This window comes from Haliotis rufescens, unplaced genomic scaffold (genome assembly GCF_023055435.1).
Source record: "Haliotis rufescens isolate VD_foot unplaced genomic scaffold, xgHalRufe1.0.p SCAF_81, whole genome shotgun sequence".
In the NCBI taxonomy this organism is placed as follows: Eukaryota; Metazoa; Mollusca; class Gastropoda; order Lepetellida; family Haliotidae; genus Haliotis; species Haliotis rufescens.
Genome location: NW_025964374.1, coordinates 1510851 through 1526889, shown reverse-complemented (window position 1 = coordinate 1526889; position 16039 = coordinate 1510851). Strand labels below are relative to the sequence as shown.

The following is a 16039-nucleotide window of genomic DNA, read 5'->3' as shown; positions in this document are numbered from 1 at the left end:
GTACTTATATAGCGACGTGCATGCACGTGTGTGTGTGTGGCTGCATAGACTAGTCCGGACTAAGGCTGATTTTATAGTGCTAGCCCACTGAGATACCATGCCGCATTTAAACATAAATACCTTACTCAGACACAGTATACTGACTCTTAGCCAATCAGTGCTTGTTTTAGTCGAGTGCCAAGCAGGGTAACAACAAGTACCATCTATTAACGTCTTTTGGTAAGACATGGCCGGGGATCAAACCCGGGATATGCGTAACTTGACATATTCTCTCACCTCATCAGGGCAGGCTAATTCTTCTATGTCATGGCACATGTCGCTAATGAAGTCGTCAGAAATCAAAACCTGAAAAGAATCAAATAAAGTATTCAAACATGTATACAACTTATCTCTAGCATTTAAAAAAAAATAATAATGCAGCAGTTAATAAAATAATCAACAATTCTTCTGATATTACTGAGTGCTGCCTTAAAAAATAAACAAACAACAAACTGTTCAAAGCACGAGTACGAATGACTCATTCTTCCTGAAAATCCTACGACATGAGGATTACAATGATTGCAATGTTGACACAAGCGCCCCCTACCTGTAGCCATGTGCCGTGTGCAGCGTAGGGATGTTCCTCATCAGCGATGGAGCCAACAACACTGGGGGAGACTAGGGTGATGGCAACGTCGTTGAGGACGCTCTTGAAGGTGAAGTGGCGGCCGTGTTTTAACCTGCCCCTAGAATCAGCGAGACGTTAAGACAATCAGAACATGAAAAGATACTGTTTGTGTCAATTAGTTACTGGTGTTCCTAATAACCATCCCCCTTGAAGCAACCCATGCTTGTCGAAGAGGCGACTACTGGGACCGGGTGGTCAGGCTTTGTGAGCATCGATGCTCATGATGTCAATCACTGGATTGTCTGGTCCAGGCTCAATTACTTACAGACTGCTATCGGATAGCTGGAATATCGCCGAGTGTGGCATCAAACAAACAAAGAGAACTAATAACCTTCAGATCAAGTACTGAGGTATATATAACTGTGAATCAATCAATCACATCTACAGAATAAAAGGATGGTATCCAATTCATGGACAATCAAGGTCTTAACAGCAATGATTTTGACATCTAGCCCACTGGATCTATGTTGTATCTACCAGACAACTATTGTAGAAGGAGCCATGGTGCTATTTACCAGACAACTATTGAAGAAGGAGCCATGGTGCTATTTACCACACAACTATTGAAGAAGGAGCCATGATGATATTTACCACACAACTATTGAAGAAGGAGCCATGGTGCTATTTACCAGGCAACTAGTGTAAGAGGGAGTCATGGTGCTATTTACCAGGCAACTAGTGTAAGAGGGAGTCATGGTGTTATTTACCCGACAACTATTGTAGAAATAGCCATGGTGCCATTTACCAGGCAACTAGTGTAATAGGGAGTAATGGTGATATTAACCAGGCACCTATTGTAGAAATAGCCATGGTGCTATTTACCAGGCAACTAGTTTAAGAGGGAGTCATGGTGCTATTTACCAGGCAACTATTGTAGAAATAGCCATGGTGCTATTTACCAGGCAACTAGTGTAAGAAGGTGTCATAATTCTATTTACCTGAGAGCAAGTGGTAGGAGGGAGCCAGCTTCCAGGTTAAACTTGAGATGGACAGCATCAAGAGTCCGTGTCCGGATCAGTTCTGTTGGACCTTCAGAACTCACTGTGCTATCAAAGGACTCTTTCCGGGATGAGTTCTGATTCCTGCTGAGAAACAAAAACATTTCAGAAAATTGAAACAATATTATTTCCTTTCATCTCCCAGAACATAATTTATTCAAACTGATATTCAACCACAACATTCAAGAAGTGAGTCTACTTGTCGTAAGAGGTGTCTAACAGGATCAGGTGGTCAGGCTCGCTGACTTGGTTGATGAGTGTCATCGTATCCCAATTGCACAGATTGATGCTCAGGATTGTTTGGTCCAAACTCATTTATTACAGACCGCCGTCAGATATCGGGAATATTGCTGAGTGCGGTAAACAAAACAACAAACAAAATCATTACATATCGCTTGAGTGTATTTGAATTTGTCAAAAGATCTTTACTTGACATTGAGCACTGTTTTTCAATGAATCATTCAACAGCCAATACTCACTGATCATACTCATCATCTTTGCCGCCATGTGATGGGACGTTGGACCGTGAGTTACTCAGGCCCTTCTTCAAAGTCGCTTTTATTTGTTCAGATTCTGAAAAAAAGTAACATTTTTCATCTCATTTGAATCAGACTGTCACATGACCAAATGTAAATGAGGAGCCAAGGTGTTAGCAGTACACCATGAACAGGCTTTATACATTGGATCAATTTGGTAAATAGAACCCGGGCCTTCAGTCTGGTGAGCAAACACTTTAACCACTTGGCTACCCTACTGCTCTGATACCAGGGAAAAGGAAGGGAGGAGATTTGGTACTCTTGAGACTTATTCCGTTTAATCCTTAAAGGAATACTGAGAGCATCACATATTATTTAAGAACAAAAATATGGGTGAAAGGGCAGAGAACTTTATTGTAAAGGACTTAATTTGGTTATCACAAAGCATGCAGCTGTGGATGTTTCAACTGATGTTTCAAAGGGGAAGACAACAAACTGACAACGAAGCCAGCCATGGAAGCAATGTCACACACCTTTATACATACACCAGGGCTACATAAACCAATATTAGAAAGGATAACATATGATAAGGGCTATATTTGGTTCAATAGAATTGTCCAGTTTACAATCACTTTTTTAACATGTTCGAGTGACTGAAAACAAACCTTATTTCTTTATTGATGTTTTACATGGTCGAATATAAAAGTTAGTGATCATCAATATTTTAGGGAATATTTATGTGTAACCCCAAAAATTTCACGATCCCCAACTTCCTTTTCAGTATATAAGCATAGCTAGAAAGTGTTAAAGGCCAGTATTTCAAACTTCAATGACCTTTTACCATACCTTTGTACAGATTTGAATCACCATGGGTTTTGCTCATTTTTAAAATATTATATATACTGTATTTGACGTAATAAGCGCCCAGGGTGCTCTCAAAATTAGAAATAGGGGGCTCTTATTTCAATAAAATTTTGTTGAAAAAAAAACAGAGTTGAAAGATCGTAAATTTCGTGGTTCATGCTGACAGGCTGAAATGATACAAAATGTAAGCATGGTAAGTCTGTGCATATTATACACGACAGATATATTTTTCCAGAATTTAATGGCCCATAAAATTAAGGGTGCATATAACACAGGAGTGCGAATTATACACGAATAAATAAGTCTTGTGTACATTGATCAATCGGAAGGGGTGCTAATTGGTATTGTTCACTAGCTATACTGTAAATTACATCCTGTGAATTGTCACAGCTGGGTCAAAACAAGAGTTCTACTCACTTCCATCATCACTGATCACACCTGCAAGTCCAGACAGACGCCACCCATGCAACACAGTGTCTTTGTTCTTAACGACTGCATCAAAGGTTGACACGAGCCAGCCCGTATGTATTGTTTTAGCAGAAGTACTCTACTCAGCGCTAATAAGCAGTTCTACTTGGTGTATGATTGGATTAATGTAAGGTTGGATTAAGGTGCGGATTCTCCTGTAAACCTGACAGAGGACATTTTCTAAAGACATAAATCCACTGATGCTCGAGAGGAGATGGGCGTCGCATTCATATTGAGTCGCATATTTGACTAGGGGACAGCGGTCGCATTCTTTTGGAGACACATTAATTTCACGATTTACAGTATAATAGCAAATATCGTTAGAGCAGGGCGCTTATTACGTCAAATACGGTAAATGTTCCTTTTCCTTAAGATTATAATAAGTCCAAAACATGCAGAGTCTAATGTATTCGCCATATCAAGCATTCCGCTCTTATCAGTAATCAAGTAAGCCCAAAAGGACCCTAATACCTAGGCACTGTTTCTGTTTTCCTCATCATTGACAACCCTTATGTTAACTACAGCAACTACTGACCGTAGTCGGTGATGATCCTCCTGTCCACGTCCCCACTGCCACGGCGATCGATCTCCACCAATCGGTTCTCCTTATCGTCATCGTTATAGTTACTGTGAGCATCGGGGTCGCCTGGCTCCTCCCACGAGCACCGACTGCTGACACCACTCAAGTTAGACCCCTCGGTCTCGATCCCATGATCCACTGTTTCCTGGAGCAGACGTACGTACACTATGTACATGGCAGCCATGATGACATTCTGACCTTCATATCATCTCATTTTCTAATAAATTGACATCTTATGTGATAATGAATGTGTTTCCATGACATAGGTAGTACATTTTCAGTAAGCATTCAACAATTTACCACAAAACACACTGTACCTGCAGCGATGGTTCGATCTCAAAAATGGTCTCGCCTCGCCTCATGTCAGTCACTAGCCAAGCACCACCAGCACTGTTCAAAATAAATGAATACATCCAAATCAAATCACTCAAACCTCTCAAAACAAGTACAGAAACACTATCAACACCTGACTTCTTCTACATATAATCCAGCAGTATCTAGATGGGGTACACCAGGAATGTAGGCATTTAGGGATTCAAACCCAGACCTTTATTGTGACGAACAAATGCTTTAACATCTAGGCTATCCAACTTCCCTCTTTGGAATAAAAGGGCAAATGCTTGAACCACAAGACTACTTTTCCACCACCTCGGGCATAAGGTGGTAAGGTGAAATTGGGTTTAACGTTGCGTCCAAGATTATTGCACTTATATAGCGATGTGCATGCACGTGTGTGTGTGTGTGTGTGTGTGGCTGCTTGTACTAGTCCAGACTGATGCCGATTGATAGTGCCATCCCACTGAGATACCATGCTACAGTTTAACATGAATATCCCACTCAGACACAGTATAGTCGACCAGTCCTTGCTTTAGCCCCTTAATGCCGAGCGCAAGACAGGGTAACAACAAGTACCATGTTTTAACGTCTTTTGGTATGACGCACCTGGGGCATGAAGCATCAGCAGGTAAATGAATTCATTCTGGTGACATCACATGTACTATAGTCAGCAGGGCTGACGAGATCGTGGAGATACAGATATGTAACCCAGGGACCACTTGCACAAAGCCCACAGGGCCCACTCCCATACTTCAACATAGGCTTACGATAATCCTAGTGCTAAGATGGCTTTGTGCAAGTGGGCCCAGGTGGTTTTTTTGGCATACAGAAATGCTCTCAAACCCAAATCAGAATACAGAAGCTTAATGTTGCATTCAAGATTATCATGATTATTATACTAACCTAGCGGCGTGCATGCATGTGTGTGTGTGTGTCTCTGCTTGTACTAGGCTGGACTATTGCCACCTTTCGTGGTTTAAGCCCATTGAAATACCTTGCAGCAGTTTTAACAAATATACCCCACTCCAGGGGTCCGGAAAATTTAAAATCCCAATCGGACATTTGCATTTAGGCCACGCCCCCTTCAAATAGCGTATTTTAGTACGACTTTTCACACACATTACAAGTTTACGTATTCATAATATGATGAATTAAGAATTGTTTCAATTTAAATTGTTTAATTCACCGGACAATTAATAACAAATAATATCATTTTAGATTTACATGGAAAACATACGTTTGTTTCTGTTATAATCATGATAATAACGATCTATTAACGTAGTGAACGGTCTAATTAATATTCATGAGTTATATTCATGAGTCTGCTCAAGTGTACGCGTTGTAACATTTGGATCGAGACTATTATCCCATATTTGGTTATCACGTGACCTCACGGGAAAAGTGTTTTTTTAAACTAAAGATTTTTTTAAAAACAAGACAGATAATTTAATCACAAATACTAAAATATCGTTGATAGCAATAGTTATTTGAATACTTTTTTCATCTGTACTTAATTATTGACCATAAAAAAATTGGATATCGATCGTCCGAGAAAGCAAAATGGCGGTCAATCAAGATTCAATATACGACTAGCTACTGAAAAAAATAAAATCTGCAAATCCTCATTGTATGTCAACCAAGTGAAAGCCGTTAGCCACGACTTACAAAATGATCGTCCAGACTTTGAGGGTTTGGCAGATCCGGTCGACTGGCTGTCGTCACGCTTTCGCTTCTTGTCTGAGGTTACGTATCGTAGCAGTATGAGGATAATGAGGTACATCGATGATGCAAGGTATTAATGTACAGTTGTAAACACCTTTTACTCAAATTAACAAGATTTTCTCAGTAATTAATCCTCAATTAATCAGTGTCAACTCAGTTTATTGCCTATTACAGTGATTGACCGATTGGACTATCATGTAGGTATGATGTATTTACAGCAATCAAAACAAACAAAGCTTGTCAGTGTAGTTAATCTTCATTGTGTTGCAACTGCAGACAGAAACTGCTCAGTCCTAACTGTTGATCATGTCCGGTCAAAATTTAAGAATGTCCGGACAATACTTTTTAAAATGTCCGGTAAGCAATATTTTAAAACGGACATTTGAGATTCCCAATCGGACATGTCCGGCGCATATGACGATTTCCAGACCCCTGCCCCACTCAGACACTTTATACTGACTCCGAGCCAATATGTCCTTGTTTTAGCCCCTTAATGCTGAGCACCAGGGAAACAACAAGTACCATCTTTTAACGTCTTTTGGTATGATACAGCCGGGGATCGAACCACCGACCTTCCACTTCTATCCACGAGACCATGGAGGTGGTGCATACGCCAGAAATACTTACACAGCTTTAGATCGCAGTAGCTCGATAACTCCTGGTCCGTTCCAGTGTTGTGCCGCCTTCAACTCCTCTCCACACACACCAACAATCTACAACAGGAGGTATCCGCATACAGGCCTGGGATATTATCAGAAAACTTACATTCGGACTAAAGCTGTAAAAAAATAGTCTTGATTCTCAGACACCGCCCCATCATCACAAAGTCCGCCGCACATTTCGTTTATATTTCCATTTAAAAAAAAAAAAATCCTTAAACATTATATACACGATTTCGCCGAAACTAATGTAAACAAAATTGAATTAAATCTTGGAGAAAAATAATGTAATGGATTACAAACGTCCAGATACACTATGAACACTTTAATACCCAGACAGTGTAATAACAGGACTAACTTGTCGAGATGCTTCTTCCAGTGTTGTGTGCTCACGATAACATTTTCGCATAATAAAAAATAATCAAAGCTCATTGTATGCGTGTATTATGCACACACTGGCAGTCCAACGGTAGTCAAATACTGTATAAAGGTATTTTACTCATCAAGGAATACATTTATGTAGGGAGGCCCATTCCCAGGTTGATTGTACACGACTGTTTATTTAGTAACATACAAGTTCGAACAACCAAAAAAATAAAGGAAAAAGGCCACCGGCCCTTACCTGAGAACCAATTCTTTTAAGTCTAAATCTAACCACCTTTGGCCAGAACATTACTATATTATTCAATGTTAGCAGCTACTGTTGACTGTGTCATGAACATAACACATCAAACATGTTAAGTGACTGAGTGAGTTGGGTTCAACGCCGCTTTTAACAGTATTCCAGTTATATCGAGGCATGTCAGCTTAATGTGGGAGGAAAGTCAGAAGTGATGCAGGTCTCAGACGTTAAACACTTTGATGAAAGCCACAAGCAAACCCAGAAACATAATCAGGGCGAACCGGGATTCGAACCCACAATCATAGGTTTCTGGTGTGCCCAAGGGACGCAACTCTTATCAGTCTAGTTAAGCTATGATCTTTTCATCACAAAATTGTATAGATATTATTGTGACATATTCATTTAACAGCAGGTTTGATCACAAAATCTTAATCCTAAGTCATTTCAAGTCTATGTGCAACCTACGGTAGACACAACTTTATGGATAACAACTTCTTTATTTTATACTGTATGAAGCAACGTTTCTATAAAGACCGAAACGTTGCTTTTTACAGTATTAAAGAAGTTGGTATCCATAAAATTGTGTCTACCATATCATCTGTCAACTTCTAAGTAATGCCTATCAAACAATTTATGTGCACCCAGTAAAAAGTTTACCAACAGGTACAAGTATGTTGCTGACACACCAAGAAACACATTTGGGGCATCGAGGCCACGATCATACACATGTACCACTTTGAGTCATAATCTTGGCAAATATTTAAATCCTTACTTGCTAAGGGACACAACTCTGCACAGCCAACTACTGCACTGATTACTAGCTTCCATGACCCTGAACTTTAATAAACAAGAGTCATCAGAAGAGGACAAATCCCCCTGGCCTCCACAAATTTGAAAGAACAAATCATGTGACTGATACTTTAAGTCCAACTAATTGAGAGAATTTCTATCTAATATGGGGGGCACGTGTGGCCCAGTCGTCTAAGGCGCCGCGATTTGCTGTGCAGAGTTGCGTCCCTTGGACACGCCAAAAACCTCTGGTTGTGGGTTCGAATCCCGGTTCGCCCCAATTATGTTTCTAGGTTTGTCAGCACCATACCCATGCTCGTGGGTTTCACCGAAGTGGTAAACGTCTGAGACCTGCATCACTTCGGGCTTTCCTCCCACATTAAACTGACACGCCGTGATATGACTGGAATACTGTTAAAAGCGGCGTTAAACCCAACTCACTCACTCACTCACTCTATCTAATATGTCTGTCTGTATACAAGAGTAGTTATTGAGCTATCAAAACAATACCATGGAATTGGGATTTTGGAACTTTGTATTTCTAGGTCAAGTACACACTGCCATGAACAAAGTGATGAACCTGGAAACCAGGTCAAAGTCAAACTTGTTGCCATGGAAACACAAAATATATAGATTCTAAACACCCCTAAGTAGCAAAAGGCACCATTTGACAACCTGGTCATTGTGTATGCAAAGTGTTATGAAAGAGTACTTATTAGTTTTAGAGATATGGTCCGCACAAACACACCACTATGAACAGTGTCTAAGTCAAACTTGTTGCCATGCCATTGAAACAGGAAACAAGTAATTTAGTAAAATTCCCAAATAGCAAAAGGCACCACTTCAGCCCTTGGTTAATACATGTACTAGGTTTGGTTGAAAAGTTTTTCCCAGTTTTCAAGTTGTGCTCTGGAAACGACAGCTACCCCCGGCTCCCTACTCGAGATATGCTTCAGGAAATGAAATGATTACTGACAGACGGACAGACAGACAGACGGACAGATAATATTCTCCCCCATTATATAATAAGCTGGGGGTATAATAATTATATCTGTAGTAAATTGATTGGTCAATTGTCTTTGTTCCAAAACTCTCGAACTGCCTTAGCTGTTATATCAAATTTCATGTGAAACTAAAACTTCCAAATATTCATGAATAATTGTATATCAATTGCATGTTCACTGGGTTAGAATTTAACACTAGTCTGCTGGCATGGGGCTGGTACTAATTCCTGCAGGCTAGTACAAATTCCTGCAGGCTAGTACAAATTCCTGCAGGGTAGTACTAATTCCTGCAGGCTAGTACAAATTCCTGCAGGGAAGTACAAATTCCTGCAGGGTAGTACTAATTCCTGCAGGCTAGTACGAATTCCTGAATGCTAGTACAAATTCCTGCAGGCTAGTACTAATTCCTGTAGTACAAATTCCTGTAGTACAAATTCCTGCAGGCTAGCACTAATTCCTGCAGGCTAGTACTAATTCCTGCAGGGTAGTACTAATTCCTGCAGGGTTCTACAAATTCCTGCAGGCTAGTACAAATTCCTGCAGGCTAGTACTAATTCCTGCAGGCTGGTACAAATTCCTGCAGGCTAGTACAAATTCCTGCAGGCTAGTACAAATTCCTGAAAGCTAGTACAAATTCCTGCAGGCTAGTACTAATTCCTGCAGGCTAGTACTAATTCCTGCAGGCTAGTACAAATTCCTGCAGGCTAGTACTAATTCCTGCAGGGTAGTACAAATTCCTGCAGGCTAGTATAAATTCCTGCAAGCTAGTACTAATTCCTGCAGGCTAGTACAAATTCCTGCAGGCTAATACTAATTCCTGCAGGCTAGTACTAATTCCTGCAGGGTAGTACTAATTCCTGAAGGCTAATACTAATTCCTGCAGGCTAGTACTAATTCCTGCAGGGTAGTACTAATTCCTGCAGGCTAGTACAAATTCCTGCAGGGTAGTACAAATTCCTGCAGGCTGGTACTTATTCCTGCAGGCTAGTACTAATTCCTGCAGGCTAGTACAAATTCCTGAAAGCTAGTACAAATTCCTGCAGGCTAGTACTAATTCCTGCAGACTAGTACTAATTCCTGCAGGGTAGTACAAATTCCTGCAGGCTAGTATAAATTCCTGCAGGCTAGTACAAATTCCTGCAGGCTAGTATAAATTCCTGCAGGCTAGTACAAATTCCTGCAGGCTAGTATAAATTCCTGCAGGCTAGTACTAATTCCTGCAGGCTAGAACAAATTCCTGCAGGCTAGTATAAATTCCTGCAGGCTAGTACACATTCCTGCAGGCTAGTATAAATTCCTGCAGGCTAGTACACATTCCTCAATTTCCTCATTGTTTTAACATCACAAGGGCATTTTATTTTTATCAAGGCTTGTAACGCTTTTGAGTTTAGTTCTAACCTTGCAGCTGTCCTGATATTTCTGCAGTGATCATGTGTACATCAGAAGAGATGAAATAGTGAATGCTCATTTACGTGACTAATTGGCATCTTTCACACCTTCTGAACTGAACTGTCAAGATCTCCATGGCAACAGGAAGTACTGAAGTGCCAGGTGACACTAAAACTTCCTCAGTAACTTGATTGGTTGTCACAGGAGTTCATATCTGTGAATATCTTTTCTTGCCACACATACATCCCAAAGGGCACATTAACACATTCTTGCCACTTCCTTGTCACACTCTTGATAAGTAAGAAATTTCTATCCCCGAACTCTCTGTGACGTGACTTGTAAACCGGCGTGGCAATTCAACAGAATTTTTAATACTGCCATGTATTCTTTGCCTTTTACCAACTATTACGTGGACAGAAATCTTAATAAAACTACTAGCCCTACTGTTACTGACTGGTTATATTCAAAGTGAGGCAAATGCAGGGTTTTACATGGACTCCAAAACTAGGGGTCCAGGGGACCCCCAATAATTAATTTCATGGGTCCCTACAAGAAATATGAGGGTCCTGTAATATAATGGAATGGTGAAGTGTACTGAACTGTACTATAAGATTTGATAATTACATTAATTGCAGGCAGGACCTTTATGTCTCGTCAAGATTTTGGTACAATACATGGGCTCGTGATATAGAACCTAACGAGGGACTCATAAAAACCCATGTACCCTGAGTGATCCTGCTACAACGAATTTATCTCACTGACATGTCTTAATATGACATTGTAAAAGAACAAAAACAAATTCAAAATTGACAGAAAACAGTAGAGGTTAGCTTGTGCTATGTCACTTGACTTCCATTGACTTGGAAAAAGTGTGCGGCTTTTAGAGTGGAAGCGGGGAATAAGGGATTTATTCTGCCTCTCAGAAATCCACGAACAGCCCGACTTGCTCGTGGCGGGGTATAAGATTTTTTCTCCCGTTGAGAAATTTATAACCCTCCAAGGCGTTTACACAGTATTTTATCAAGATCATGTGAACCAATCAGATGTCATCATTGTGACATGGAGGTATGGTAATGAATATTACTGTGTGTCCCTCGGGACACCATACATTATTTTCTTCTGCATCCATTCTAGAAAGGTAAGAGTTACAGTGTGATATGGCCTGATGTGGGCACAGAGAAATATCTTAGTGTAGCGTATCACTGCATTTGGTAAAGTGCTTTCTGAGATGTAAAATATTCTAATTTCATTTATACCACGGAGAGTCAGCTTGATGTGAGAGGAAAGCACAAAAACTGCTGGTCTTTGATGTTTACCACTTTGGAAAAATCGAGGTATTATTGTCCAGCTCATCTTTATACAGTCTTAGGAAGCATGGTGGCCATGTTGTCTAGGGCGCTGCAAATTGATACCCAGAGTTGTCTCCCTTGGACATGCCAGAAACCTATGATCATGTGTTTGAATCCCAATTCACACTGATCATGTTCCTATGTTTGACACCATAGCTCTGCATGTGAGCTTCACCAAAGCTTTTCTCCCACACTAAGCTGACACACTGTGATATACCACGAATCCTGTTCAATGCCGCTTAATACCAAATTCACTCACTTATACAGTTTCAGCTATCTGGGTTTTATGGTTTCTGAAAAACCACTATCCTTTATATTTTCAAAGATCGAAAAATATTTCACCACCCCGTATTCACCCAATAGATTACTCTTTGACTAATATCATGATATTACCTGGACAAAGTTGACCACCCCAAAGGGAGTTGTGATTGGTTGCAGCTGAGCATCCTCCGTCATTAGCATGTGCTGAATCCTGGACTCGCTGCCGTCAAGAGGCGTGTGCCACGACACGTGGTCACCACTACATAATACATTTTCTGAAAGATAAAACATAAATAGTAGTCAAGAAAGTAGTATGGGCTCAAAGCCAATTTACATTACATTATGAAGTCACTTTTTTGTCTATAATTTTATCAATAAGTACATGATATATATATTCAATATTCAACCATTATCATTCAGGGAATGAAATTAAGTTGTTTTGATAGTCTAACATCAATCCCTAATCATCATCATCATAATCATCATCATTTTTACACAATGTCTATATCCTACAACCACAACAAAATATGCAGCGGTCAGGGTTTCCATAAGACTAGTTCACATTACTTAGTTTCTTCGATTGTAAACACTCATAGCATGATAAAAATTGGTCACGTAAATGAGATCATCATCATCATCATCATCATCATCATCATCATACCTGACTGAAAGACGTATCTAGCGAGGGATTGCATCAGGGCAGCAGGCCAGGTAGGGGGGTTGGTTTCTTCTGGTTCTCGTCTCAGTCGGAACGTCAGCTCAAAGCCATACCCACTCGGACCCTCGTTGTTAGTTGTCCTGAAAGCAGTTCAGTTTTAACAATATCACAAACACAAAACTTTCAACACCTATATTACACTTCTCAAAAGAACTGAAATTAAAAAGATACATATTTTACCTTTGTATATTGAAACAAATTTTTCACTCCTGAATGAGTTAAATGGCAGTGCTCGATTCAAACATGCACCAGGGCAACTTTTTATTGAAATATGCAACCTCATAATTATGTCTACATGCACCAAGTGCATGTCCAAAAAATTCAACTTTGTGTCTGACTAGCCCTTACTTGTCCACACAACATCAATCTTTGGACAAACTCAATATCTTTAAGTTTTATTTACCATACTACATCACTAATACCTGTGTTGTGTTGGTTTCATGACATCAGAGATCTGTCATTTTGCTTACCTAGATTAGATTATGCATCTGTGTTTTAACATTGATAAATTTATGGGACCAGGGTGCAACCTGCTTCAGTCTGGTGTAAGAGCTTTTCACATCAAAGTGCACCTGGTGCAGGTTAAATCAAGTTCCTTAAATCCAGACCTGACAGACTCACAGAAGAAGAAAAAAAAAATATAAAAATTCTTCAATTACAAAATTCTTAAATTCTGAGTTGGCAAATCCGTAAACCAAGTGATCAAACAAAGTAATCAAACAGAAGCAATTACTTGCTTTAAATATAAACCTGTCACCTTTCAACCATTTTCTAAACATTTTCATTTGTTTGTTTTTTGTTTGTTGTTCAATGCAGCACACAGCAATAGTCCAGCTATATGACGGCAGCATATAAATAATCAAATCTGGACCAGACAATCCAGTGAATCCAAAGCTCTTTTATGCATCTCTCTGTTCTCAAATGTATGACAGATATGACAATAGTCAAAATGCAGTAATAAATTTAGTCATTTATTTTATTATTCTTAAAAAGTGATTATTTCCTTCCTTTCTGTTATCAGGCATTTTGGGTACAAAATCAGTAAAAAAAATAATCAGTTTGATCTGGCCCCATTTGCATAACAGTCTCATATTTCAGACCACGGATCCGACACAAGCATGATATATAGCTTCTGTCAATGATTTCCTCTTTATCTTCACGATAAAACCTATATGTCTTAAAGGCTCAACATCTATTCAGTCGTCCTGTCTCAGGTAGAAGCTATTAATTTATTTTCCCACTAATGACATCAACAAGAAGTTGTTTCATTACAACAGGTCACCCAAACTGACAAGCTCGGATATCGGTATTAGCACACCTGAAACAAAGACCCGATCTCAGTGTTCTATACACGGGGACACAGTTATTGTTTCTATCTGTCCGGCAGTACTGTGACATAGAGCGAAGTGGTGCCCTATATACCATTACCCTTGTGATGAATGGGAAATAATCTGCAGAGTCATATCCACAGATAATAGTGACAGAGCGTTAGTGGTGACAGTATAGTTACCCTTGTCAGTCTCACAGACCCTACAGAACTAAAGAAAAAAATAGATTCAACTCATGTCTAAAATGATTTGGCAAGTCTAGATTTCCTCAGCTCTAGGCCTGAAAAAAGCTTTGTCCTGGCTCCATTTGGATCTTATTTTGTATTTTGTGGATATATATTTTCAAATAAGATAACTTTATGTAAGTCAATGTTTCCCTAATGACCCCTGATATAATATGTTTATCATACCTCCATGTCAGAATGTGAGTGGGTGAGTGAGTTGGGTTTATCGCCGCTTTTAACAGTATTCCAGTTATATCGAAGCGTGTCAGCTTAATGTGGGAGGAAAGCCTGAAGTGATGCAGGTCTCAGATGTTGAAACCCGATGAAGCACGGTATGGTGCTAACAAACCAAGAAACATAATCGGGGCGAACTGGGATTCGAACCCACAATCATAGGTTTCTGGCGTGTCCAAGGGATGCATAAAACCACATGTACTCCGAGTTATACTTCTAAAACTTAAATGTTTTCGTGTTTTAGCCCATCCCAAAATAATGAAGGTAGGTAGGGCAGGCTTGTGTTACTTTTTCTGCTTTAAAAAATAGTAACTTGTGGTATGTCATTTATTAATAGAAAAGTTGGGTTGTTTTTTTATTTCTGCTGCTACAAAATCATCTTTCAAATGCTGTTTGCAGAAAACGAGTTTTCATAGCATTTATGTCCTAGCCAGTTCAAAACATGACACCGAGACAAGCCTATTCAGAATGACATAACTCCAAAAATGATAATAGTATGAGTGACATGTTTCCTTAGTAGACATTTTCGTAAATATTATGCAAAACCGTGTAAATACTGTAGAAAAATAAACAAAATATTATTAAAAAGATATATAATAAATTAAATATTTATTCAAAACTGACTGGGAAGATAGGAAGGATTTTAATAGGGCTTAAAACTAGCAAAAATAAGACACATCATGAGAAACAAAAAATGAATTTGACCAAACCTAATGCCTTAACTGAACAAAGTACACATGTAACACTTGTCAACAAATTTTCTATTTCCTTGTGATAGGAAGGATTTTAATCATTATTTCTTTTAACTTAACCTATAGTAGGTTACAAACCTATGATAGTAAACTTAATACTAATGTGCAATTTGATAATATTTGTCAACTGACATTGTGGATAGATACACTTGTGAACTTGACAAAAAAAACATTTGCTGTTTGCTCAGGTCAGAAAACGTGCCGAAATGAAATTTGAGTTAAAAAAGACTTTTCTTAATAGAGCTTAAAACTAGCAAAAATAAGACACATCATGAGAAACAAAAAATGAATTTGACCAAACCTAATGCCTTAACTGAACAAAGTACACAAGTAACACTTGTCAACAAATTTTCTATTTCCTTGTGATAACATTGACATGTCCCACATGTTAATTTGTTGCAATAGCACTTTGTCAGACTAACATATCATCTATGAAATCTTTTATTACACAATACATGAAAGGACACAACTAGAACGCATTTTGATAACTTTCGATAAAACACAAATTACAATACTTAAATACATAATTATCTCACAAATAACAGCATCCAAACAAGGTTCCAGTAAAGAAGAAAAAACAGGAACTCTTTATAACCTTT

General features: G+C 39.1%; 1 protein-coding gene across 2 annotated transcripts in view; it reads right to left on the bottom strand.

Moving 5' to 3' along the window:
- The window catches only part of LOC124142029 (suppressor of fused homolog), a 48224-nt gene that overhangs the window by 5844 nt on the left and 26341 nt on the right, over positions 1 to 16039 (bottom strand). Inside the window, exons 3-11 of one of the 2 annotated variants that reach the window (XM_046510269.2) lie at positions 12846 to 12982; positions 12317 to 12459; positions 6739 to 6824; positions 4371 to 4443; positions 4009 to 4198; positions 2145 to 2238; positions 1606 to 1752; positions 587 to 725; positions 277 to 345 (exon numbers count right to left, since the gene is read on the bottom strand). In XM_046510269.2, coding sequence (XP_046366225.1) covers positions 277 to 345; positions 587 to 725; positions 1606 to 1752; positions 2145 to 2238; positions 4009 to 4198; positions 4371 to 4443; positions 6739 to 6824; positions 12317 to 12459; positions 12846 to 12982 — 1078 coding nt within the window. The remainder of the gene's footprint in view (positions 1 to 276; positions 346 to 586; positions 726 to 1605; positions 1753 to 2144; positions 2239 to 4008; positions 4199 to 4370; positions 4444 to 6738; positions 6825 to 12316; positions 12460 to 12845; positions 12983 to 16039) is intronic. The other variant, XM_046510270.2, reaches the window with a different exon arrangement.